Here is a 25,690-nt window from a genome sequence, read left to right as displayed (position 1 = left end):
AAAATCTGCATTAAAATTTTTCGTTTAACGTTGATCCAGTTTTTGATCCATTTTATGTCATTTATTTTCATGTCATTTATTTTCATGTCATTTATTTTCATGTCATTTATTTTCAAGTTTCCGATGTGTTTTCAAATGGGGACTCACAACTGGACTTCCGGAGTCCATAACTCTACCAAATTTAATCCGATTTTAAAGTGGCATACCTCCTAAGACTTGTGGCTTGATTCTTAAATAAACTACATTAAAATTTTTCGTTTTTACGTTGATCCAATTTTTGACCTATTTTCATGTCATTTATTTTCAAGTTTCCGATGTATTGCAAAAAAGTGACCCACAACCTGACTTCCGGAGTTCATAACTCTACCAAATTTAATCCGATTTTAAAGTGACATACCTCCTAAGACTTGATGATTGATTCTTAAAAAATCTGCATTCAAATTTTTCGTTTTAACGTTGAGCCAATTTTTGACCCATTTTCATGTCATTTTTATGTATTTTTATGTTTTCGATGTGTTGTAAAAAAGTGACCCACAACTGGACTTCCGAGGTCCATAACTCTACCAAATTTAATCCGATTTTAAAGTGGCATACCTCCTAAGACTTGTGGCTTGATTCTTAAAAAATCTGCATTCAAATTTTTCGTTTTAACGTTGACCCAATTTTTAACCCATTTTCATGTCATTTATTTTCGCGTTTCCGATGTGTTGTCAAAGGGTGACCCACAATTGGACTTCCGGAGTCCATAACTCTACCAAATTTAATCCGATTTTAAAGTGGCATACCTCTTGAGGTATGCAAATTTTTCGTTTTACCGTTGATCCAATTTTCTACCCATTTTCATGTCATTTATTTTCAAGTTTCCGATGTGTTGTCAAATGGGGACTCACAACTGGACTTCCGGAGTCCATAGCTCTATCAAATTTAATCCGATTTTAAAGTGGCACACCTCCTAAGACTTGTGGCTTGATCGTTAAAAAATCTGCATTCAAATTTTTCGTTTTAACGTTGATCCAATTTTTTACCCATTTTCATGTCATTAATTTTTATGTTTTCGATGTGTTGTAAAAAAGTGACCCACAACTGGACTTCCGAGGTCCATAACTCTACCAAATTTAAGCCGATTTCAAAGTGTCATACCTCCAAAGACTTATGATTTGATTCTGCATTTAAATTTTACGTTCTAGCGTTGTTTTGGACCCGTATTCGTGGTAGAATTTTGTATGTCTCTTATGACATGTAATCGCCGAATCGGGAAAAAAAGAGCAATATATTTCGGAGATTGTCATCGGACGATTATATAATATAGCTGCAATATAGGAAAAATCGAAATTTATCGGAAAGGAAACTAGCTTCATTGTTTTTCAGCATCATATAGAATATTTCATTTTTGTAAAAGCTGCAAAGGTACATAAACTTCGAATTGCCAATGTTTGATTCTCTTTTTTTAAATTTATCCTTAAATAGTAATAGATACCCAATTAGTTTTCGATTTAAATAAATAAAACACATCTTTTTGTTTTATTAGAAAACAATTTTTAATGAATTTTCTTTTGTTTTGTTCTTTAAATGTTGCTTTTCATTAAATTTTCTCTTTAGTTTTACACAATTCAAGTTTCTGTGTTCATCAATATTTATAATGCTCTTCTCTGCAATTTTTAATATAATTTTAGTTTTTGTGTTTTTATTTTGTTTTTACATATTCATTTCACAGTTTATTGTCGTTTCTCGACCTTCGATTGTTGTCGAGATATTAAAATACAATATAAGGTGTTCAGGGCGCCCAGCGAGAGCGCTGCCATTCGCCTTTTAATCAATTTTGTTCAACATTTGCAATAAATGATATATCCTTGTGTTGTTGATCTTGTAGTGTATCGTGTATTAACCTCGCCTGTCCTTCAAATTGAACTTAGTAAATAGCATTTTGTTTCTTGTATTGGTTGCCCTTGAAATAACTTGCCGTAATATATCATTTGCTTCATTAACATTTTCTATATGCTTTTGTCTTTGGTGTGACTTAAATGTAACGAATTCTATAGGAATCCTAATAAGAATTTCTTGTATGATTGAACAGGAGAAACGCCCTTTACGTAATATTCGGTTTGGAATCGCTAAAAGCGCCCTATTTGTTTGCAAATTCTATTCACATGCCAATAAGTTTCGAAAAGGACATTTCAACGTCGACCTTGCCGAGGTTTTTAGTATTTTTGTTCGTCCTCTTGCTGGTTTGCTGAGTAATCAAAGCATCTTTGACTGTTTGCTGAAGGAGAGCAGTGGAAATAATATAAAGGTAGAGATAGAGAGAGTTTTATCATAGAAAAGTTAGTATGGGGCTCGTGAGAAGCGGAATGTACAAATCTGATTATCTATAATGTATGTATCTGAATGTATGTTCCATTGACTTATATATCGTATAATTAGTTGCTGGAAACCTCGCTGGTAGTTTTACTTTACCCTCCTCTTTTTTTTCAAACGTTTGATGCGCGATTTTTTTGTGATTTTTTTGCAGCAACATTTTGAATGCATTTTCCCTGTGTTTCGGCATTTCTTTACGTATCTCTTAGTTGATTAGTTCTGATATAGGAAGCTGCTGCTTGGATGGATATGCACATGTCAATATATTATTTAACTTTACCTCAATCTGTAAGCTGTAACTGCAACTGTTTATGTGTAGCTGTGTGTATCTGAATGAATGGACGGAAAGGTTCAACTCAATATCCGTAGCCATGAGTGAAAGCAAAAAGAACGAGCACTAAACAACTGGATAGGAACAATAGCTAGGTGTCTCATAATCATAGTTATCCCCATGACCTATGCCCTAATGTATATATAAAAGTTAACTGCTCCCATCCATCATCTGTCTGCAGGCCAGTGATATGTTTGCTTCTCCCCAGGAATGCATTGCAAAATGTTGCCCAAAATAAATCCAAAAATATCTCAAATTAACATGTAGTAAATTGCAAACTATTTTTGGTTTTCCGTTACACTTTTCCGTTTTCCATCTATGCTAATGTACGTGTACGTGAATCTTTGGCAAGCAGGTAACGATTTTTACAGCTCACACTATTAACTTGAAGGTACTTGATGCGTTTTTGAGGCAAGTTGATTGGGAACCAAGGTGACAAATGGATTTTAAAGCGACTCTAAAAGCGCGACGAAGTGAAGCGAGGGGAGCTACAACAAAATCGCGGTATAGTATATTCATATAGTGAGATAGTTTTCCTTTGCTCTAAGTTAAATTATACAAATACTTTCTGAGTCAAATATATAAGTGTCCTCATCGCCGACGGCAAAAACTCGTGCATTTTGGGGTCGCTGCGGAGTTTTTACCATGGCGCAGAGTTAAATCAATAGCTTTAAAGCCTAAACTCGGGGAAGCGGTAGTTGGTAATCGGTTATCCGGATGTGGTGTATATGTAACGTGTGTGGATCGTATGTACAGCTTAAGTTCAGAATTCGCATTATTAAGTTAAACTTGCTCATCTCTCGCTTGGTAAATATTTTTTGTTCTTTGTGTTGTTCGATTAATACATATCTCTCATATCCCTTTTTAGTAACCTAATCTTAAGCTTTAACTTTATCGGTTTTATCGTAAGTTAGGCTTATTTAAGTGTTAGTGGTTCTTTGCTTGCTTAAACAGTAAATATATTTATGTATATATCGATTTATATATGTATGTATATATACTTAAATAACTCCCACCTCTGAAAATCTATAACTCCCATTACTGATTTAGATTTAGCTATTTATTCAATAAACAATTTATATCCCTCTGCGTCTCTGCTCAGGCTAAGGCTTAGGCATGACTGACATTAGCACTTGAACTATATCCACCTTCTCCCTTGTTTTTTTTTTTTTTTGTATTTTTATCCTTTTATCAATAATAGTTTTAAGTAATAATAATCGTAGTAATCGTATTACGAAAATAATAGTGATCTTAGGTGTGTAATAAAAATTATTTTAAATATGCATAATTTACAAGTATCCTTTGTCAAATGTTATCCGTTATATATGTGTATATGTATATATAGACTTCCTTTACATTTATCTTTTAGCTGTATTCCGTAGTTACGTTTAATCATTTTACTGCTCTGCTTGTGTTCTCTGTTCTCGGTTCATTTAAATGCATTTGTTTTCATGACTTATAAAAATTAGATATTTCTCTTTTTTTATATTTTTCTGGTTTTCTTTTTGTTCTTGTTTGTTTAATTTCTTTTAAAGTCTTCCTTCGCCGTTGAATAGAAAAAAAAACAGATGTGGACTTAGCTTAGGCCAGCAACCTGCCGGATGAGGATCGAGCGGCATCCTGGGATCCTCCGCTGCAGGCTAACCTTTGGTCCTTTGCTATTTGGCTGCCGGGCTGACAGCACGGGCGAATGGTTACTGCAAGGATACAGGGATCGATTAGCATGCTAGTCTTGGGTGTTGGGAATTATCTGTGGGTGTGTTTTGTTAATAGTTTTCGAAACGGGCAAAGTGGGTTAGTAGCGGTTTTCACTTTTGTTTTTTTTTTTTTTACACTGGAATTGATTACATTTTTCGTGGTGTTTTTTTTTTGGTTGTGTAAAATGGCAAAGTGGCGTAATGTTTGGTTTGAATAGCGCACTAGAGATTAAGCTTGAATTGATTTAAATTGTTTGGGTGCACTTACTGAATTCAGTTCAGTTTAGAGTTCGCTTGAATTGAATTGTGCTTGGGTGCTTAAAGTGTTTTCGTTGTTGTGGCTGTAAAATTAAGCGTTGTGGTGGTTGTTGGTTTGGGTGTCGATAGTGTTGGAAACTGTTATTCGCCCGGCTCCTCCATTATGACTGATTCGCCGGCCCAGACAATCGGACGACCCTGGTGTGGTTTCAAAGTTGGTTGGTAACAGCACTGGTTTTTATCGTTTAAAAGAATTACAAAAGAGCTAGGCCTAGGAAATTGCTATTTAATATATATGTATGTTCTTTAACTAGCCAGAATTTGCCATTTTATGTTTAAGAATGCTGTGGTTTAATTGTGTGTTACAAAATTGTTAGTTGAAGAGTAGTGTTGGAAATCAATTGAAAGCAAAAGATTACGTAACTAACTTAACTAAGTCGGTGTGGATCGTAAATTATAATGATTTAAAATGTAAACTGGAGATACTTATCTACGCATGCACTAGGAAAATGCTAAGCAAAACGGTTGTGTGTGGTTCAGTTCTATTAAATTGATTTTGATTGGGTAGTTGGGGATAGAGAAACATACCTATATGAGTATTATACGAGTCTATGTGAAAACTACGTTGAAGTAACGGTAACTTTAACGGTAACGGTGATTTATGGTGACTTGCGAAAGGTTATTTTCGTATTAATTTGGTTTGCAGTTTGGTTTTGATTGGTTTGCTTTCGATCAACTTTCCATTCAACGTTTCAGGACACAATGCGAATTTTCATTCTACTTTTGACTCATAAGTGTGTTGTGTGTGTGTGTGTTTCCGTGAGTTTAATAAGCTTTTCATTTACAGGAGTGCGTATGTATATTGCTAACTAAAAACAAATGCTTTGGATGTTGACTATTTTATCGGTATAGTTCTTGTTGGCTTTTTAAATTAATCTTTTGATTTTGGGATTTCTTTTTACAGGTGTTTGCGACTGATTACGCTACAAAGTTGAATAACTTTTGTTCTTGGTAACTTGCTATGAACAAAACGTTGAGCTAAATACTATATAAATATATGTTCTGTGTGTACGTTTATATAAATATATGCAAGTGTTTTTGTTTATCAAATTTGCGATTTGCGAAATTTCTGTCTTGTGTTTGTTTTTTTTTTTCTTGTACGAATTGAATTTGAAAGATTTTGATTTTAATCGAGTTCAGTTTAGTTTAGATCTACAGTTTAAGTGAGTCGAGTGAGGCTATGGATGAGCGCCTAGACCCTAAGCCTATATTAGTGGGACAACTGACCAGTGAGGTGGTGCCAAAGAGCTTGTACCAGCCGATCACGATATTCGACAGATTCAGATCGTCGAGCATTATCTGCGCCACGCCCATAAACACCTTCTTCTCGATGCGTCCATAATCGCCCCACACGGTTATCTAAGGGAAAATTACAAACATTGGATGAGGAAATTAAAGTAGAAGCTCTCAAGACCTACCTGTAGTATGCAATTGGTGTATGACTGCTTGAACACCAACTGCTGCTGGTATAGTGGATCCAGAGTTCGTCGGGCCGACGAGGTCTTCATCTTGTCCACACATCTTTTACCCGACACCAAGTAAACCTTCACATAAGGAGCGGGCAGCATTTTTGATTGGGCTTTTTGCTATGAAATGTGAAATGGGTAATAAATCTTCAGCTGATAACGAAGTACCATCCTGACTTACCTGTAAGCCCCTAGCCCGTATGACCTCCACCTCTAGGCAACCCTTCTGGTGGCACAGCGATAGCTGGATGTCGCCCAGCGAGGGAGCTCCCAGCACCTGGCGGCCCACCAACTGACCTGGTCCCAGGCCATCCACGAACTCATTGAGGGCTCCATCATTGCGCAACGAGGGGGAGAATCTAAATGTGGGGATCGAGGGTTTGTTGGGTTTTGGACAGGGGGTACATTAAAGAAAGCACTTTAGTACAGCATCGTTGGTGTGGTTTCTTGTATCATCTCTCATCTAAAGATCTTTTAAAATTAGGTAACATAATTTACACAAAGAAAGGATTTGTTTTTTGAGAAAGAAAGAACTCTTTATACACAGGGAGTTGTAGAAAGACAGTAAATGTTGTAGTTTCAGTTTGGAGGTTGCGACTGCAACTGTAGTAGTCTGAAATGCATAAGTGTGAGTTTGGGTGAGGGGTGGTGTTACTGAAGGTGATACTGGTGGTGGTGCGGAGGAGAGAGAGGCAAGTGGAGTCACAGTTCGATGGTGGCATGCAAGTGTCTATCGCTTCGCGGAGCAAAAGTGCAGACAAGGTAAGACTATATACGATCAGAGTGGTTAAGAGTTTTCTAGCAGAATCCTAAGTCATCTGAAGGAAGAGAAAGCTTGTTCTCTAAGTCTTGCGATCTTTCGCAAAATCTACGTCTTTTCTGATTTCTTTTTTATTTACCAAGCACTGTTAGTGTTCGTCTTAAACTTAATCCCTTCATTTACACACACATCGAAAGGTGAGGTTATCATTTTTATATACATATATATATATACTATTGCTGAAAATCATAGTTAAAATCATAGTTACAAAATCACAATTTATACACATTACATGACAGAAAATATACAAACAAGTGGAAGAATCAAACGGAACTCAAGTAAGAGAAAGTGGAAAACACTTAGAGAAAAAATGTTCGCAAATGCAGGCTCGCTTTTAGCAGTTTTTAAGGCACACGCACACAGACATCGATTAAGTAGAAAAAGAGAGAGAGAGAGATAGAGTTGCAGGATGAGTTTTGGGGAAGAGTTGGAGATGGGATCGCCACACAGATTACCATATACAAAAGCCAATGGAGGTAGAGTTTTACATTGAGTTGGACAGTCGGAGAGTGAGAGAAGAGAGAGAGAGAGTCTGAGATTCAGAGATACAAAGACAGAGACAGAAACAGAGGCAGGCAAGATAGATGTCCTTCAGCCGGAAAGGTAGTATACTTTTGCTATGGCCAAGGGGCCATGCGGATGCGATCGGGAGACTTACGATGAGCCCTCGGAGCTAGTGATCGAGTGAATGCTGCCGGCACTGTAACGGGTCACCGGGGGCACCGGCGGCACCTCCACCGACCGCTGGATGCTGCCCGCCGAGCCGCGCGACTGCCGCTGGTGGTATGGATGTGGTGGTGGTAGTGTGATATGGTGGTGACCAGCGGAGCTGGTCGAGCCGCCTGGTATTACGAACTGTGCCTGGTATTGCTCTTGTTCTGCCGAAGACAACAATACATATTTATACAGATGTGTGTGCGCGTATATACAGAGGGTAGGGGTGGGGGGTGTGATATCGTTATCGGTGATGATCAATTGGGTGATCCTAACATTTACAATCTGTTGGGACTCAGAAATATCTAGACCTTAAAGTCAAATAGTTGGGCTGTCAAAAAAATATATGCCCCTATATACAATCTATCATTCGATTTCGAAGTTCTGATATGTCTAGACATTTCTGGTTATTTTTGTGGATATACAAAAGGGAGGGCTGATTATTTATACAATTCAATTTTGTTCCGAGTTACAGATTTCCCTTTTTTCTCTCAAAAACTTAAAAGCGACGATGCTGGGTGAGGTGAGACTGCGACGCTTTTTTTTGGGCTCAGGATTCTTGACGTTGGGCTCTTGGAAACCTCAAACCACAGCGAAACCCAAGTTGGGGAACCCCGAAGGAGAACAAGACAGAGAAGAGTCGTAAACGGAAATCGGAATACAAACTGAGGGATAAATCAAGCGAGAACGATAACTGAATAGCCATAAGAACATATATCATAGAGAACACATTATATGTATATATATATTTATATATCAGCGAAAAATCATCAAAACTAGTGGCGTAAATAAAAACAATTATTGCGTTTAATCACTAAAAACTCAACCCGTCTGGTTGTGTATTATAGATCTAGTTTTTCTAGAGTGTTACGTTGAAGCTTTGTTGTGATATATACTGCACTTTTTATCCACTACATCGTGTGCAATGCGAATTTTGTGGCGGTTTGTTTGGCCAATTTTTCAGATGAGGATTCTGGTTGTTTATTATGCTGCTGTTTTTGTTGCTACTTTTTGTTGATGTTGTTTTTGTTGTGGACTTTTGTGTGTTGATTGTTGTTGTTGCTGTTGTTGTTGGATGTCTGCTGACTTTCTGTGACAGAGCTCCCTGTATATATACTTAGTTATCCGAATCAATTACGCAAAACATAATCGAACTGAAGGAGAATCTTGCGGGAGGCAGATGATAAACATTAGTTCGCTGATTGGGGATCGAAGACCTCTGCCAGATCCCCGATCTGGCTTGGTATGGTGTTTAATTCTTTTCTTTGGGGAGACTGCCCGGTTGTGTGGAAAAACTCCGTGGTGGGGGATCAATGCCGGTTGACTCTTACCGCTTAAAACAAAAAGCCGTAGCTGAAGCCGAATCACAAGCTTTAGCTATGGCGATTACTTATTGAGAGAGGCTGCAATAGAGTGGTAGTAGCTGGTATGCCGAGTACGAGTGGTTACAAGAGTATATAAGTAGGTATAGGTTGGCTTAACTCAATGCATGCAAATCAAACGAAACTCTAGGAATAAATGTTGTGTGGATTATACAAAATGGCATTAGCAATCGGTACGGGTTGGTTAGTAATAGTATAGTAAGTATGCTGCTACGAAAGTAAAATGCAAATGGGGCGCACCCACACCGCCGCACACAGTGGGTGCGAAAAGCGTGTGCCGCGTGTTTTGCACAGCCAAAAGCTTTGCTCAGTGTTCGGCATTTTCCGGGGAAAATGCCTAATGGGCAAAGCTTTCGGTGTGCCTCGCTTCGTTTTGGGGGATTCCCCCTGCTTTTGGGGGATTCCCTTTGTAAGCCTAAAAATACGTATCGACTTTGGATTGTTTGTTGGTTTTTGGTTTGGTTTAGTTGGGTTGTTCTGGTTCTGGTTTTATTTGGTTTGTTTGCTTTGGTTTGCTGCGCCTGCGTTTTCAAGGAGGTCGGGAAATAATAAATCAAGTTAATAGGGAGAGGCGGGTGGCTCATTTACGGTTAAAATTACATTTACAGTTGGTCATGCCTGCGAAGAAAGAGAGCTTTGGCTGAAGCTTTAATAAAAAGCGCGCGGAAAAGTCAGAGAGCAAAGTGGATGAAAAGCTCTTACATCTAGGGATATTAAAGGACTAACATCCTGTGTGCTGAACGGGGTTTTGTTTTCGGAAGGAGGGGTTTCTGTTACCGATACTGTACTGTTACCTAGTTCTTTTAACTGTTTACGTTTCACGTATTCGTTTGATGCGTTTCTGGCCGACTAATGTTTATCATCTCAATCGACAGCCTAACAGTTTTAAATTACTTCTTTCTCCAAAAGGCAACTCAAAACCAAAAAGAAAGTCACAAAACGATAATCAACCGAAAATAACTGATAGCAAAGCATAGAGAGTAGAGTAGTAGTTAGAGTAGAGTAGAGAGTAGAGAGAGAATATAGTTTGGAGTAGAAAGTTAGACTTGTGCGCACCTTTCCCCGCCGGCGCCATCGCCGAAGAACTGCTCGATGGCGTCCGCCTCCGAGGACGAGCCGCGGGACAGGCCGCCCCCGCCGCCGGCGCCACCTGAACCGCCGGCGCCACTGGCACCACCACCGGCACCGGCACCGCCGAGGCTAACGCCGCCGCTCCGCAGCTCCCGCGTGATATCGCCGGGCAGCACTTCTTCGCTGCGGTGCACCGTGAACGAGTTCTTACCCTTCTTTCCAAAGCCCATACGTCTTTTACGACCTTCGAGTACGGCATTTTACACAGTTTTAGTTTTCTTAGTTTTACTTTATATATATCGGTTAGTTGGGTTAGCTTGGCTATGGTTATGGTTATGGCTATGATGTTAGTATAAGGCAACGAAAAATCGAATGGCAAAGCAATGGATGTTATATCACGAAAAAAAAAGGACGACAGATGTATATGCTCCAGCCGGCTTTCAATTTCCGGGCCAAGCCTACGATGCTACGAATAACTGGTCAACTGAGCAAATGATCAACTGACGGATTGATTGATTGACTGGCTGACTGAGCAACACAAGGCAACGGAACGGTAAACGAGCGCAAACAGAGAACGGAACAAAATCGCCCTACCTGTGGCTGAAAGTTGCGATGTGGAGTTCGACTTCTTGCCCATGCCGCTGCCTCCTTTGGGGGATCGCTCCTGGTCGACGCCGCCGCCCTTCTTACGGTCGTTCGCGGTGTCCGAGAGGCTGCCATCTAAGGGGTATTGTAATATACAAATAAATATAAATCTTACAAATCTAAAGCAAAAGAATGTCTAGGGCAACACTTTACTCCTGAGTCGGAAATTAAAATTTAACAGGGGGGTTAATCATTAAAATTAAAGATTTACAGATAATTCATAATGAGATCTATCAATATATCGGTGAAGTATTCTTCGTAAGCTCTGTTTACTCACCGACTTTATCTTCGGCACCTCCACCCTCCGCTGACTTGGAGCCGCCCGCCTCCTCAGCTCCGTTCTTGTCCTTGTCGTACTCGCTAAAGTCATCGTCCAACATTGCATCGATGGCATCCCAGTCGATTGCGTCCAGCGGAGCATCCGCGTCCGCATCCGCATCAGCATTTGTGTTCGTTGTTGTTGTTGCGTTTGGTTCGTTCGTGTTATTCGTTGTTGGATTTGTGGCAGTTGTTGTAGCATTTGTTGTTGCCGTTGTTGTTGTTGTTGTTGCGGTTGTCGTTGTCGCCGCATTCGTTGCATTCGACGATGTTGTGGTTGTTGTTGTTAATGTTGTTGTTGTATTTGTGATCAGATTTGTGCATGTATTTGGTGGTTGTTGTTGTTGTGAAGGTGGTTGTTGTTGTTGTAATTGTTGTTGTGTGGCGTCAAGCGTCAGGTTGTTGGCGTCAATGTTGGTGTTTGTGTATTGTTGTTGTGGTGTTGATGATGGGGCACGTTTGTTATTGTTGGGTGATCCATGAAGTTGTTGTTGTTGTGGTTGGGGATTTGCAAAAGAGGAAGAAGAAGCATTATTAGCATTAGTACCACCGACGACAAGATGCCCAGCAGCGGCAGCAGATGTTGCACCACCGCTCCCACTACTAGATTTCGTCAGCTGCTCCGATGCCATCATCGATCCGCTGTTGGCGGTGGTGCCTTCTTTCCCTTTTTGCCTAACTGATTGTTGTTGTAGTTGTTGTTGTTGTTGATTGTGACTTTGGCTAACACTAACACTACTCGCTTGGCTATTGTGGTGGTTGGTGTGTTGGTGGTTGCTATTGTGTGTACTGATACTGGTAGTGTTGTGTGCACCACCGCTACCCATTCCGTTGCCCTGCTCCATTCCCGCTGCCGCAGCGTTCAAGTCCATCCCCGAACCCGGCTCCATTGGTGAAAAGTTGTGGGCATTCTGCGCGCTTGGTGGATGCGGCAGATTCCGTCGGCGCTTTAGGTATGGAGCCGCCGGTCCGTACAACTTCTGTTGGCTGGTTCGCTGCAAGTCCAGCGACATATGGTGCCTGGCATCCGCCAGTCCACGCTGGCGGTGCGCCCCTCGGAATAGCGACGGAGCCACCCCACGTCGTGTCCAGCCCACATCCGAGTCGTAGGTAATGGTAACTATCTTGTCGTCGGTTACCAGGAAATGCGAGTGACTCAACGGATGGCTGGCATCCACATTTGCGCCCATATACGACTGCCGGATATTGGTCTCCGATCCGTAGCGACGCGACATTGCCGCCGTTGGTGAATGGGCATACGTGCTGGGATGCGGATAGGGATAGTCCGCCGAGGAGGGCATCACCTCGTCCTCGTACCGAATGCGTCGGCGACCCCAGCTCTTCGTGTGCAGATCATCATAGTCCAGGGACCGTGACTGACCCTCGTGGAAGAGTCGCCTTCGCTCCAGCTTCGGTTTCTTCAGTATCGAAGTGGGTTGCGCCTTGGCCTCTGAAATGGGAACCGCAGCCACCAGGGCGTCTTCGCTCAGTTGTCGCGATAGACGCAGCACCGATTGTGTGGGCGGTGGTGCAGGCGTCGCCATTTGTCCCCTGGCCCGCCGATGGGCATTCGGGGTGGGCGTGTGCACATGGTAGGTGGGCACCACGCCCAGATTCAGCTGCGGCCCCGTCAACCCGCCCAGAAAGTGCTGATCCACACACTCGCCGCACATAGCCGGATCCGAGGAGAGTGGCTCCCCAAACGGATACCCCATGGGCTGGTGCTGGGGATGGGGATGGGCATCCGCCAGACAGCAGGGATCCTGGCAGGCGCCGATCGCCAGACCGGCGGTGGTTAGGTGCAGGGTGTGGTGCGTCGACAGCACCACCGGCTGACTTCCATTCTGGCAGTGGCTGCAGCTCTTGTCCTGATGATCGCGCACATATCCCACCAGCGAGCTGGGCGTTGTGGAGGCGTGGTCGTGGGCGTGGGCGTGGGCATGGACGCCCATGGGCGAGGAGCTGCGGAAGAGATTCGTGATGGGCGTGGTAATGCGCTTGAATTGCTCAAAGCTCGGCAGCAGCGGCAGCGGATAGGCAGCGGCGGTGGCTTGTACGTTCGGTTTCTGTCCGTTGGACCGTCGTGGTGGAAAGATGTCGATGTCGAATGGCGGTGGTGGCAAATGGGGCGATGGCGAATAGAAGGCGGAATGTGGATGCAAATGGGGATCGAGTGGCTCCATCATCATTTCCTCGGCCATGGTGCCGGGTTCCACATAGAACTGTTCCACCAACTGGCCGCTGTTGGCATCGGTCACCAGCACCTGATGTGGCGCCATTCCAATGCCGGCAGAAATGGGTGGGGAATCGGCCGCCGCCAGAGCAGCCAACTGTTGCAGTTGCTCCAACTGCTCCAGCAACACCAGTTGCTGGGCACCACCTGATGGCAGATAGTCGCAGTCATCGACCTCGATGGTGTTGGCCCTTCCGGGCTCCGAGTGGTGCAGACGCAGTCCGGTGATGGGTTCGCCTCCGGAGCCGCTGAGGAAACTGTTGCGGGCGCCAAAGAAATTGCGCCAGTTGCGCGGGAAGCTAACGGTTATTGCGGGCAACGGTAACGGGTGGAATCGGGTGTTTACGGGTGGTATCGGGTGGTAACAGTTGGCAGCGGTGGTGGGTGTTTCGTGGTGAAAACATTTTTCAGGTTTCGGGGCATGCAAAGTGTTGAAAAGGGTAAATGCCATTAACCATACCCGATGAGCGTGATGTTTCATAAACAGCGCTCGGTGTATGGTGAGTTTATAGTGTGTGGTGGGTTAAAGGTTATTGTTGAACAATTAAAAAGGCACATTTGAGGGAAGAGAGCGAACAACGTCCGAGGTCAGCGTTTGGTTCGAGGTGAGTGGACACATTGGTGTCATGAGTAGCGAGTGGCGATTTTCGTGGTAAGTTGTGGTGTGTTGTTGAGTTTTGTGGTTAGTGGTGAGTGATTGGCGTGTAAGCGTGTGGTGAGCACAGCACGCGAGAGAAGCATTCAAACACAAACACAAAGAGAGTACGCGCGGCGAGAGCGGCGTTGTTGATTGTTGTTGAGATTTTCATATAGATTTGATTTTTATTTGAGCGGTTTGATTTTGTCGGTTGGTTTGGCAAACGCAAAAAGTAAATGCAAAAAAGAAACTTTATGTTTTCGCTATCGTTTTTCGTTGGTTTCGGTGTTCGTATCAGGGTGTTGGTGTATCTGTGTGAGCGAGTAACTGATGTACGGTGTGTGTATCAAAGAGAGATTTGGGCGGTAAGCGCGCCGATTCTGATCATGATCGAATACCGAGTCTAATTTGGAGCCTAATTCAGGGCAATTTTGGATTTTGCTCGCAGCTACTACTCAGAAAATATGTGTGGGATGATACCACTTGGCGTGTGGCCCAGAGCGGAATTTCAGCAGAATTTTGGCAGGTAGCTTGGCTTATTTAGCTAATGGCTAATGGCTTCGGCCTGACTGGGCACTCCTTCCTCCTTCATCCTCTCCTCAGCCCGCCGGCCACTTACCTGAGTCCGCGAGAGGTGCGCGGTCGCTCCGACTGCGTGGAAAAGGCGCTGGAGGTTACGCTGACCACCGACTCCATGTCCGAGTCGCCGAACTCGCCCATGAAGTCCTTGTCCGGCGACAGCGAGTGCCGCGGACGCATGCGCGCGTCCATCGATTGCAGGTCGCTGTCGGACAAGTCCCGTGTAGTGGCGCTCCCAGCCGCCCATTCCGGTGCTGCGGTAGGTGGCCTGGTGGTGCGGCTGCCGTGTGCGGTGCCGTCCGAAGCGGCCGCCCGATGCCAGCCGCTCGTCAAAGTCCTGCCCGAGGCGGTCCCGCAGCATGGCACTGCGAGAGGTCTGCGGCACCTGTGATTTAAATTGAAGGAATAAGGTAAGCGTTATGTAATAAAAAGGAGTTTTTTAATAATGTTGACCTTGGTAAACTTCATTTTTTGATAACTTCTGAAATAGTTAATCGATTTAAGAAATGGTTTGTGGGTTATGTTCTTGATGTTAATATCTACTGGACATAAAAGTTTCTCTACCAAGACTCCAACGAATTTCACGATTTGCTGACGTTTAGTGGGCGCTGCTGACTTTTGAAACTTGCCTTATCCCAACTCTCTAGCATTTATTGTTCCTGAGACCTTAACGTTTATACGGACGGACAGGACGGACAATATACAGTTTTACTCTACGAGTTACGCTAATAACTACTACTAAAATTAAATTGATTGTTGGCTGGGATGAAACAGTTCTTATGTATACCTTTTTCTTTCGGTAGTGATGTTTTGAAGCAAGGGTAACATCGACGAAATTTTTCCCCCCTCCTTTTTTTTGTGGTGAGTTTACCAACGAAAAAAAAAACGAAAAAAAAATAAGACAGTGCTGAGTTAATAACCCATAATCTGGGTTGGGACAGCAATTAAGTTTGATTTATTAATGCAGGAATCCTAATTGCTTGATCAACACTCTCTTGATTACCTGTGGTAGTTGCCTCTTCTTTGGGGACCCTGTCGGAGTGGCTGTGGCCGAGCGCGATTGGAATCGCTGCTGCTGCGATGCAGCCGCTGCCGCTGAGGTGGCGCCACCCGGACCCTGGTAGACCGATGGAGCGTTGGGCGAGCCGTGAACTGGAAGCACTGGATAGTCTATGTAGCGGTCGTCGGGTGGAGAGAGGGAGCCCCGCCGCGGACTGGTGCTCCTGTAGCCGTAGGCGGATCCGCCGGAGGGCAGTCCGCTGCTGCTGTGGTAACCGTCGCTGGGTGCTGCCGAGTGGCTCCGCTGGCTAAGGCTCATGCCACCGGGACCGATGGTTGAGCCGACACCATTACCAACTCCGCGACGATAATAACCGGTGGCAGAGGCCTGCGGATGGTGGTGCATCAGGTGGTGGCATGGAAAGTAGAGTGTGATTTAGTGGTGCACCCTTCGAACGAAGCTCAGTGATCCCCGCACACAGGGCACCAGGGATTCTTCTGACAAACATTCGGATTAAAGCTTACTGACTAGGCATGTGAGTGGTTCTGGGTGATCGAGTGGTTCTGAGTCAGGCATTAACAGTGTGCTTGGTCTTTTGTGTTTGGGAGTGTTTTGTGTTTTTGATTAACTGTTGTTACTGAAACTTCTACTAGAACATTAATACAAATAACTTCATATATATATCATTATACGTAGTTACTGAGTTAAGAGTTAGGAGAGCAAGAGATAGAGAGCCATACAAATTGTTAAAAAATACACTTTCCAAACGAAATCAATTAAAATACAATTAGAGCCGCGAGCGGCTTGTTAGATTATTGGTGGGTTAATCGGTTAGTTAGGTTAAGTAAAAGATTAGCATAAACTCTGAATTGAAAGTGCAGTAAGTTGGCGGTGGTTTTGGTCTAACTAAACTAGCTATACTTGTGGGATTGATAATGGTCAATATATGTTTTGGACTGATTATCTGGTGAGTCAATGAAGTGACTTTAAGATGCCCTATAATTTATGACTTCTTGAAAGCTATATCCTTTGGTAAGGTTAGAAGTCTCTTTGAAAGAGACTTGAGCTTGAAGTATATTAGATAATTTTCCACGTGATGACAACAGAGTGCCGACAACTCAACCCCGAAGATTTCCTGAGCTAATCTCTCCATTTGAAATGTTTTTGTCTGTACTGTTCTGTTTGTTTGGCCTTCTTTTCGGCCATTTAGTTAGGTTGTTCGTTAATTTAGCTTGGGTGCAAACCTGATTGTGGTAACTTTGTCCAATGCCAGATACAGTGCGGTAGTCGCGGGCCACCATCCCGGCCACCCGTTTGCGGCCCTGGGGCGACATGTCACGTCTGGACCGACGCTCGTTTAGATCGAGCTGGATCGTCGTGTTTGGGAATTGGAGTGGAGCGGGACGAAAGGGTTTTCAACAGGGTGGCGGTGGTTCGGTTTGGGGGTTTCAGTGAGAGGTAAGAATCAAGAGAAAAAGAAGGAGTAGACAATACAGAAATTTACATATGATCAAAATGAGTGAAGAGTCTGCAGAACAGTGTGAAGGTGTTTCGAAGTGTGTGGGATTTTAAATATTCCGTTTGGATATTGGCCTTTTACATTGTGTTTGTGAGGGAGTATCTCTAGGTTTTTGGGATTCGTTTGGTGTTTCTCGGAGTCTGTGTTCGATTAACTCAACTCACATCAAGTATACGCAATGCTACACACTTAAAGCTACAAGGTGAAGCCACAAGGAAAGCAGGACGGGCATTTGGCAGGTGCTAAGTGATGGATAGATGGGCAAAAGCGGTTCTCTACAACGGCATGCAAAAGCTGTTTTCAAGTGCCCTTCGATGACAGTTCGATCGTGGATCTTATGACAGAGAGAGATAGTTTGTTTAGAGACAGCCTTGGGCAGTATGTGTTCTCAAGTTTAGGTTTACACGGATTCATAACTTAAAATATTCGGCTTATAAGACTTAGACTAGATTAACTTTGATCTTAAATGCAATAGTAATAGATATCGTTGGCTGAAAAGACGCGACCAAATCGAGCTTGGATTTTAGTACAGAAAGTTAGTAGAACGACAGTTTTAGACTTCGAAGAGATAGAGTCAGTAGATCAAGAGAGAGAGAGAAAAATTTAACACACGCACAACCAAACAACGACACCAATTAGTTGAATAAAAGTTTCAAACGAACTCAAAACATCATGATAACCAAAATACTTTGTACAATTGCTGGGAGGTGTCATGTCCTGTTTTGGCCAAAAACATGAACAGTCGGCATCAGTCCGATTCTGTCCCTCTGACCATGAACCAGTTAGAGTGTGTGACTGTGTTGGTGTTTAGTATTCGTGTTTGTGGCATGCGAACTGAGAACTGAGAACTGATAACTGACAGGAACAGGAACTGGAACCGCAACGGAGTCCTCTGATGGAGCACACACGATGGCTATGTATGGGTTATTCTTTTTGTTTGCGATTGCTGTGCTGATGATGGCCAACGAGTTGCCTGGCTGATGGTGATGATACTTATGCTGATGCTGCTCATGGCATGTGAAATGTGAGTTACATTTAGAAAAAAGCACACACACATAGAGAGAGAGAGAGAGAGATAACAAACTATAGGAGCTCAAGTAAGCATACTATGCAAAGCACCAGCCACATTTTCGACGCACCGATGACTGTATACTCTTACTTTAATTAAGACTGATTTAAATTTGGAATTAATCCTTAAAAGCAACTAATTTATAACCCTATTTAAGATTTTCTAATAATTTTCGTTATTAAATCCTGCCACAATATGTATTAATATATAAGAAATAACTTTTTTAACTTTTCCCAAAGGAAGTAAAAAATACAATTTGTAAACTAGTTGAAAACATTTACATTTAAAGTGACATAAGTGATATAAGTGGAATAATCATAAGGTAATTATTATTTTCGCGCTATCTGAGATTTATTAAAAAAACTTTTTTCATCCAATTTATTATATATAGTAACTAATTCCTATACAAGAGTATACAGACAGCATAGTTTTTTTTATTTAAGTGCTATGAAACCAGCGTCAAATGCTTTGTGGGCTTTATGTGTATGTGAGTGGGTGGGTTTCAAAGTAGTCGGGAATGTTCGCATGTATTTGTGTATGGGGCTGAGTGCCACTGGAAGTGGCAAGCTGCGATTGAAGTCTAATGTATGCATGTGTTAGTGTCTCTGGTGTCCTCACTCCTGTTTGCTGTCAGTTGTTTTGGCTTTGGTTCAACCTCCCCTTATTTCTTCGTGTGTATTATATACATTTGTGTGAAATAATAAATTTGATTCAATTTCAGTTTTGGTGTGTGCCTAGTGAAATGTTGCTCTGATGATGTTGTTGTTGTTGATCAGGCTGTTGTTGTTGTTATTGTTGTTGTTGTTAAAGTTGTTTGTTTGAAGTTGTTGTGGTAGTTGCTCTGGATTTTACCTCTAGCAGGGGCGGCGGACTCGCTGAGCTGCCCATCGACGAGATGCTTGCCCCGGGCGTCATTCCATCGATGTCGCAGTCGGACGTCGTGTCCGAATCGCTCAGACGCGACATGGTGCTCGGCGGTGATAAATGATCTGTCGGTGTCAGTATCAGGCCGTCCACATCGCTGCCCTCGTCACGTAACTGTTTGCGTTGTTGTTATGGTTGTTTTCGTGGTTGTTGTCATAAATTTTGCGTCGCAATGTTGTATGGGTAACGGAACGAAACGCAAGTGTTGTTGTTATTGTTGTTGTTGTTGGTAATGGTGGGTGGTGTATTTTTTTGGGTGGTGATGTATTGGCGGGTGCACGACAAAAAACCAACGAAAAAAATAAACAGATTATGACAATGCTGAGTTAATAATTTTGTTCAAACCGGGTTGCTGCTGCGGATTGGGGGTGGAGGGTAGGTAAAGGACATTAACAGGTCAGTTGTGGCTTTCACTATCACGAAATTCACTCCAAGTGCTAGGACTTAATTCATTTAATAACGAATTTTAATTTAATATTATAATTATTATTAACGAATTTGTGAAAGTGAAACCCATAACAGCCTAAACATCGAGCTTTACAAATGAAAATTAAGAACATAATTAAACCATAACATTTTCCATTTTTCTTTAACAAGATTTGTGTTAAGTTTTTCGCTCGCCAAGACTTCGTTCCTGGATCTGAACCTGAACTCTTTACGTTTCCATCGTTTTTAAGTGATTACCAACACTTATGCAACAACCAGGAAGCGGAAACGAACGAACGCAAAATGGAAACCAAATGAACGAACTTAAAGAGCCGCGGCCCACACATACGAGATAGGAGGTGTCCTGGTGGGGCTGCAGTTGATACCACTCGGCCTCGTCGTCCAGGATGTGGTGTGCCAAATCGATGACCACCTCGCCGATAAAGTCGTTGGCCCCATACCGCACATAGTCCCACAGCGTCACCTGGCAGGTGAAACATATTAATGTGATGACCACATGTACATGGCCAAAACTCACCTCGAGCAGTCGGCCATTGAGGTCGCAGCGTCTCAGACCCGAGTAAACAAAGGTCTGGCCCCATCGGGGTTCGCAGGTGGTGCCCACTGTCTTCGTTCGCCGCTTTGATTTGTGGCTGCGATCGGGCAGAAGGAACACCTGCAATGATATTTAACAAGGACAGTGATTAGACTAAGAATATATTAGGATACTTAATACAAAAATAGGGAATTCGAAAATAACAATAAATTATAATAAATACAACATAATTGTTTTCAGAATTATATTTTTTTCCGGCGGTATCCTCTTTGAAACTATTTTATAGTAAGTTTAATAACATTGATCTTCAAATAGGAAATAAAAAAAAGGAATTTACAAAATTCTTACAAGAATCGAAACTTTTATTATTCCCGATTATGATTTTGAGAACCTTTTAAGGGTGGCCACTTAGTAATTCCGTGTTAATAAATAAATGTATAAAATTAATATATTTAAGATATTCTTAAAACTGGGAATTGATGGACAATTTTGTCTTTTGGATTATCAATTATTAGCCTTTAGAATCATTAGCGCTTAGTCTTGGGCTATATTTTTGTCGACCACTGAATTTTTTAAAAGAAGTTTTAAGACTTAAACGTAATAACTGTGAAAATGAATCGATATTTATATTGCGTATCATAAAATTCTAGAGTCCTGGCGATAGTAATTTCATATATAAAAGCGGTTTGATCTTAATTTTTTGATGGTGTATCTATAAAATCATATGAAACTAGTAATTTGAAGTGATGTACTCACTTTAGCATAGGGATTGCGGCCCGCTCCGCTCTGTCGCAGGGAGAGGCCGGTGGCGCAGACCAGGGTCACGATCAGCTGCAGCGTGTTCTGGTCGTAGCCGAGCTTCAGCTGCAGCCGCCCCTCGATGGGGATGTGCTGCGTGGTGGTGCCGGAGCCACTGCCACCGCCCACCCCGTGGCCTTGCAGGTGGGCGGCGGGCGGACCCTGGTGCTGAAGCGGATGCTGGTGCGGATGCGGATGCGGGTGGTGGTAATGGTGGTGATGGTGGCCCGCCGTCGTTGTGCCGTGCAGGCCGCCAGGGGCGGAACCGGAAGCGGACGCGGACGCGTGGGCGTGGCCGGGCGGTCCGTGAGTGGATTGGGGGGCGTGGGGGCGTGGACGCTGCTGGTGCTGCTGCCGCTGCCGCTGCCACTCCCGCTGCTGCTGTGGCTGTGGGTGCTGTGGCTTGGTCCCAGGCGCTGCGTCTGCCCGACGCCGCCACGTTGCCGGTGTCCGCTGCCGCCTGCTCCTGATCCCGATCCCGATCCCGGTCCGGATACACTGGGGTGGATGTCCGGTGAACCGGGCGAGGTGATCAGCACACTCGGCTTGTCACGGTGGATTTCAATAGCCTCGACTGCAGGTGCTGTTGGTAAATTACACAACGGGTTTAAATCAGGAATGTGGCCGGGAAGTTATTTAATTTGAGTTGCGGTAAGGTCGGATTGGCGTGTTGTTAGTGGTATCGTTAGTTGATTTTCATTATTTTGCAATGACTTCAGTGGATGAGACTGTGATCTTTGGTACACAAAACATATTTGCATTCTAACTGGGTCTTGGCACTAATGTGTTGGACCAAAAGTTCTTTTAGTCAAAGAATCTCTAATATGTAGTAGAGCATACAACAAAGCTACAGATCTCTTGTGGCCCTTGAGATCATTGAATAATTGGTAAAGAGCTGGCTTTACATTAATATGCTAACAAACGAAAAAGTGCAGTAGCTTCAGTTTCCGATGTTTATTGCTAAGATGCATTACAAATTTAAGTATATTTTCGTTGAAAGGCTAGCTGAAAGCTAGCTATATAGAAGTTTTCCTTTAAAATGTATATTTAATTAGTTGGCTTTTATTTGCAAACTTTTCATTGAAACCACATATTTTTGATCAGGTGTCACTAAAGTTTCCTAACCTCTTCCAAAAATGTAAAATGTAAATGTAAGTCAGTGACCACAAATGAACTTTAAGTGTCAGTGTGTGATTATTTTTGAAATTATGAAATGGAAACTATTCCGTAAATGGAGTTTCCCTGAATTTTATCCAAGTTTTTTGCATCTATTACAAAGCAAGTAACTCATATCAGTCACACTTTCTCAAACATTCACCCCGGCAAAGCCCTATATAGTTAGTAGTACCTTTGCGCTGGAGATATCGTCCGCCGCTGCTGACCACCGCACTGCCGGCCATGCTGCTGGCCAGCCCGCTGTGCGGGAAGTTGGCCGAGGAGCGGCGAGCGGGGGCACCGCTGTTGGCGGATCCGCCGGAGGCGCCGCTGATGGGACTGACGTTGCTGCTGCTGCCGCCACTGCCGCCGCTGATGATCGGACGGCTCACGATCAGTTCCACCTGGGCATCCAGCCGACTCTCGTCGATGATGTCGTACACCTCGTCGGCACTCTTGTTGTGCAGCCCGCGGCCATTCCACTCGAGGATCTCGTCGCCTGATGACCGTTCGGCGATCGATGGATGATCGGATGAATGGTTGGTGTTTGGTTGGATGTTTGATCACAGGCAGATAGAAATAGAGAGAAAAGTCAGAGTGAGATGCGGTGGCAAGTGGGGGGGGGAGGTGGAATGCACGGTTGGGATGCACTTTACCTGGTCGTATCCTTCCCTCGAGATCGGCCACCGATCCGCGCTTCACCTTCTCCACAATGGCCCCGCATGGACCTCCGCCGCCCGATCCTCCCGCTCCTGTTCCCGTTCCCGTTCCCGTTCCGAGGAGCTGACCGCCGTTGACCTTTAAGCCTAATATATCCTCCCCATCATAGTATTTACGCAATATCATGTGCCCGATCAGGCGAGTATTATCCGCGGATGTTTGCCAATTCACCGGATTCTATATGCAGCGATCGATTTACGATTGTGGGTGTGGGATGGTAGTTGGTTTGGTGATTTGTTTTTTTTTTTTTTTTTTGGTGGGATTGGTGGTTAACAGTTTACAGTTCGGATTGCGGATGATCGTGCATAGATTTTTGGTTGTTGGATGTGGTGTCGGTGGGGAGCCATCGTATGCGGGAAGTAGAATTGTTTTTAGTTAGCTTTTTGCACCGTCACAGGCCTTAGACATAGAGCTTATACCCTAGGTTAAACTTACAGATAGAGTTGTTAAACGAAAATATATGTGTAACAGTAGAAAATAACAGTTTGTACACTTTTGAAATTCATGTTTTGTTTTTCTTACAGGCTAGAAACATGTTCTACTCAGTCACGGATAGTTGCATAGTTGCGCATAGGTATAGATACATAGTTTGTTTTTTTTGGTTTTCCTACTGGTTTTGAGAACACACACGTTTCAAGAGTTACCTCAATGCGAGGTATGGATTAGATAAATTTCGAATGCTATAAACAGTGTGGGCTAACGACATTTAGGGGTCATGCAGGGCGTGCTAATAGGGGTTCTTTTTAGGTGGAGCTTCATGCAAGCACAACACTTAGAGGTTTGGAAAAGATCGGAATATTTGGGCATGCAAGATTAGTTCTTTGTGGGTTTCGAATTTCTCGGGGTTTCAGTGAGGTTGTATGCTGAAATTGTCAAGATGTTTGTCATAATAGCTGGAAGTTTGTTGCGAGCTGGGAGTGATAACCAAAAACGATATTATTGCTTGATATTATGTTCTGGGGGTTATGGTTTGGTTTTTTTTGGACATGACAAGAACAACAAACAGAGAAAGTTGGTGGGGTTATCTTTTTGGGATTTTCATCGGGTTATTCTCCACACAGACAAACGGAAAGTGGGGTCCAGAGATGGGGACGAAAAAGACAAAGAGGGGGGAGACTCTACACAGACACAATGCACTCTTGCCCATCATTGATTTCCGTATTTCATCTCGACATCCTTGTGTACCTTGGGCCCATCTCCTCGGTTCGAATCCTCGCTGCTGGTGAACGTGCTGCTGGTATCGATGCCCGAGTCCTTGGTGGCCGAGTCCTGGCTGCCCTGTCTCTCGGCCTCCCAACGCGCCCAGTCCGCTGCGCCGGCCTCAAGACTCTTCCCACTGCTCAATATGGTGGCCGCACCCACATCCACAGCCGTCGAGGGCAGGATTGCCGTGACCGGTGGCAGTGAGCTGGCTGCCAGTATGGAGGCCTCTTCGTCGTGGGCATCGAAGCGCACCGTCTTCTTTATTCTGCGCTCGGTGAATCGCCGCGAATCTTGGGCCGCCGACGAGGAGGAGCTGGTGGCCGGTTCGTCCCAGTAGGCCGCCTCGGTGGAACTGACCGAACTGCTGCCACCACCACCGCCACCCCTTGTGGTGCCCAGCAGGCCACCACGCTGACCACCTCCTCGCGCCGCCTGAACTTGGGCCTCCGCCGCTGCCATGGATACCGCCGATCCGCGATCGTATCCCGATCCCGTTCCAATCACAATCTGCGGCTTCGACTGGGGATAGTAGCTGCTGCTAGTGGTGCTGCTGCTGCTGCTGCCACCGCCGCCGGCGGCTGCCAAGGGCGGGGCACGTCGGTAGGCGCCAGCAGCACCACCCCCACCGCCTCCTGCAACTGGACCGCCGCCGCTGCCGCCGCTGGAGAACTGCCGCTCGTGGTTGCTGCGGTTCAGCGAGTTGCGCTGCTGGACGTCCAGCCGAGCGGTACGCGTGAGCGGATACTGCTCCAGACGCTCGCGATGCTGCAGCTGCAGCTCGTAGCGATCCCGCTGATCGGCGGAGGAGTACAGCCGCTGGGTGGCGTGCGACAGGTGGCGGAAGTCAGCACCACCGACGCCCCCACCACCACCGCCGCCGACGCTGAGCAGATCCCGCTCGTTGAGGCTGCGCTGCTGGCGCCAAGGATCCAGAGAGGTGCGCACCTGGAGGCGCCCGCCTGTAGGATTGGTAGATGTTGATTGGGTGTGGCTATAAACGCTACTACGGGTATTGCTCTGCGGGATTTGAGGGGGGTTTGGCGGGGGTTCACTGGGGTTTCAGGGGTTCGGGTGGGGTTACTCTGCGGAGGGACTGCGCCGCTTGCCTGCCATAGTTTGTTGTCCTTTTCAGATGTGTCAACAAATGCACACAATCATAATGGTAATCGATCGGTTGAGAAAGCAAAAGTTTAAAGCAAAATATACGTATGATATGTTATTAGACTTAGTTTTCGGAATCGGGTCTGATGCAACCCTGCGAGTTTTGAGATCTTGTGACAAATGATGTACTATCGCCATTGTTTTTCGAACATTTCTGTAAATTCAGTAAGCATTGAAATTAAAAAGTTTCCTTCCATTAAAGAAACTTTTTAAAGAAACTACTAAAGATTTTTGTACTATTTTTAACTGAAAGATGCTAAGGTTTATGAAATTTTTAATGAAACTAATTGTTACTATTATTATGTGTTTCATACCACCTAAATAGATAAGTAAATATGTACAGAATATGCAGAGAAAAATGTTTATGAATTAAAATATATTTTATTTATTCATCTGACTGTTAATAATACGTTTGACATTTATTTCTGTTTAAGACAAGCTAACTTGTCAAGAAACACTTTGTAATTCCATTTAATTATTTCAAATGTTCGAAAAACCAGCGACATTTCGGTATTCTTGACCGCAACTGCATGAGTAAGCTAAGTATGTGTAGTACGAGTATCATAAGTAGACCTACGACTAGAGCTACGAGT

The 25,690-nt window shown here is 44.0% G+C and overlaps 1 protein-coding gene across 1 annotated transcript in view; it reads right to left on the bottom strand.

Moving 5' to 3' along the window:
* Positions 1-1,519: 1,519 nt before the first annotated feature.
* Positions 1,520-25,690, bottom strand: part of LOC108041420 — a 46,106-nt gene continuing 21,935 nt past the window's right edge. Inside the window, 20 exon segments of the mRNA XM_044459043.1 lie at positions 1,520-4,383; positions 4,652-4,839; positions 5,929-6,060; positions 6,120-6,287; positions 6,349-6,526; positions 10,140-10,398; positions 10,749-10,874; positions 11,077-13,649; positions 14,607-14,782; positions 14,784-14,951; positions 15,570-15,953; positions 16,811-16,933; positions 19,007-19,192; positions 19,854-19,988; positions 20,043-20,180; positions 20,817-21,179; positions 21,182-21,441; positions 22,207-22,512; positions 22,670-22,910; positions 23,919-24,895. Of these exon segments, the coding sequence (XP_044314978.1) occupies positions 4,783-4,839; positions 5,929-6,060; positions 6,120-6,287; positions 6,349-6,526; positions 10,140-10,398; positions 10,749-10,874; positions 11,077-13,649; positions 14,607-14,782; positions 14,784-14,951; positions 15,570-15,953; positions 16,811-16,933; positions 19,007-19,192; positions 19,854-19,988; positions 20,043-20,180; positions 20,817-21,179; positions 21,182-21,441; positions 22,207-22,512; positions 22,670-22,910; positions 23,919-24,895 (6,950 nt within the window). The 3' untranslated portion in view covers positions 1,520-4,383; positions 4,652-4,782.

This window comes from Drosophila rhopaloa, unplaced genomic scaffold, assembly GCF_018152115.1.
Source record: "Drosophila rhopaloa isolate 14029-0021.01 unplaced genomic scaffold, ASM1815211v1 contig_178, whole genome shotgun sequence".
NCBI lineage: Eukaryota > Metazoa > Arthropoda > Insecta > Diptera > Drosophilidae > Drosophila > Drosophila rhopaloa.
Note: the sequence above shows the minus strand (reverse complement) of the source record. Positions and strands in the feature narration are given on the sequence as shown.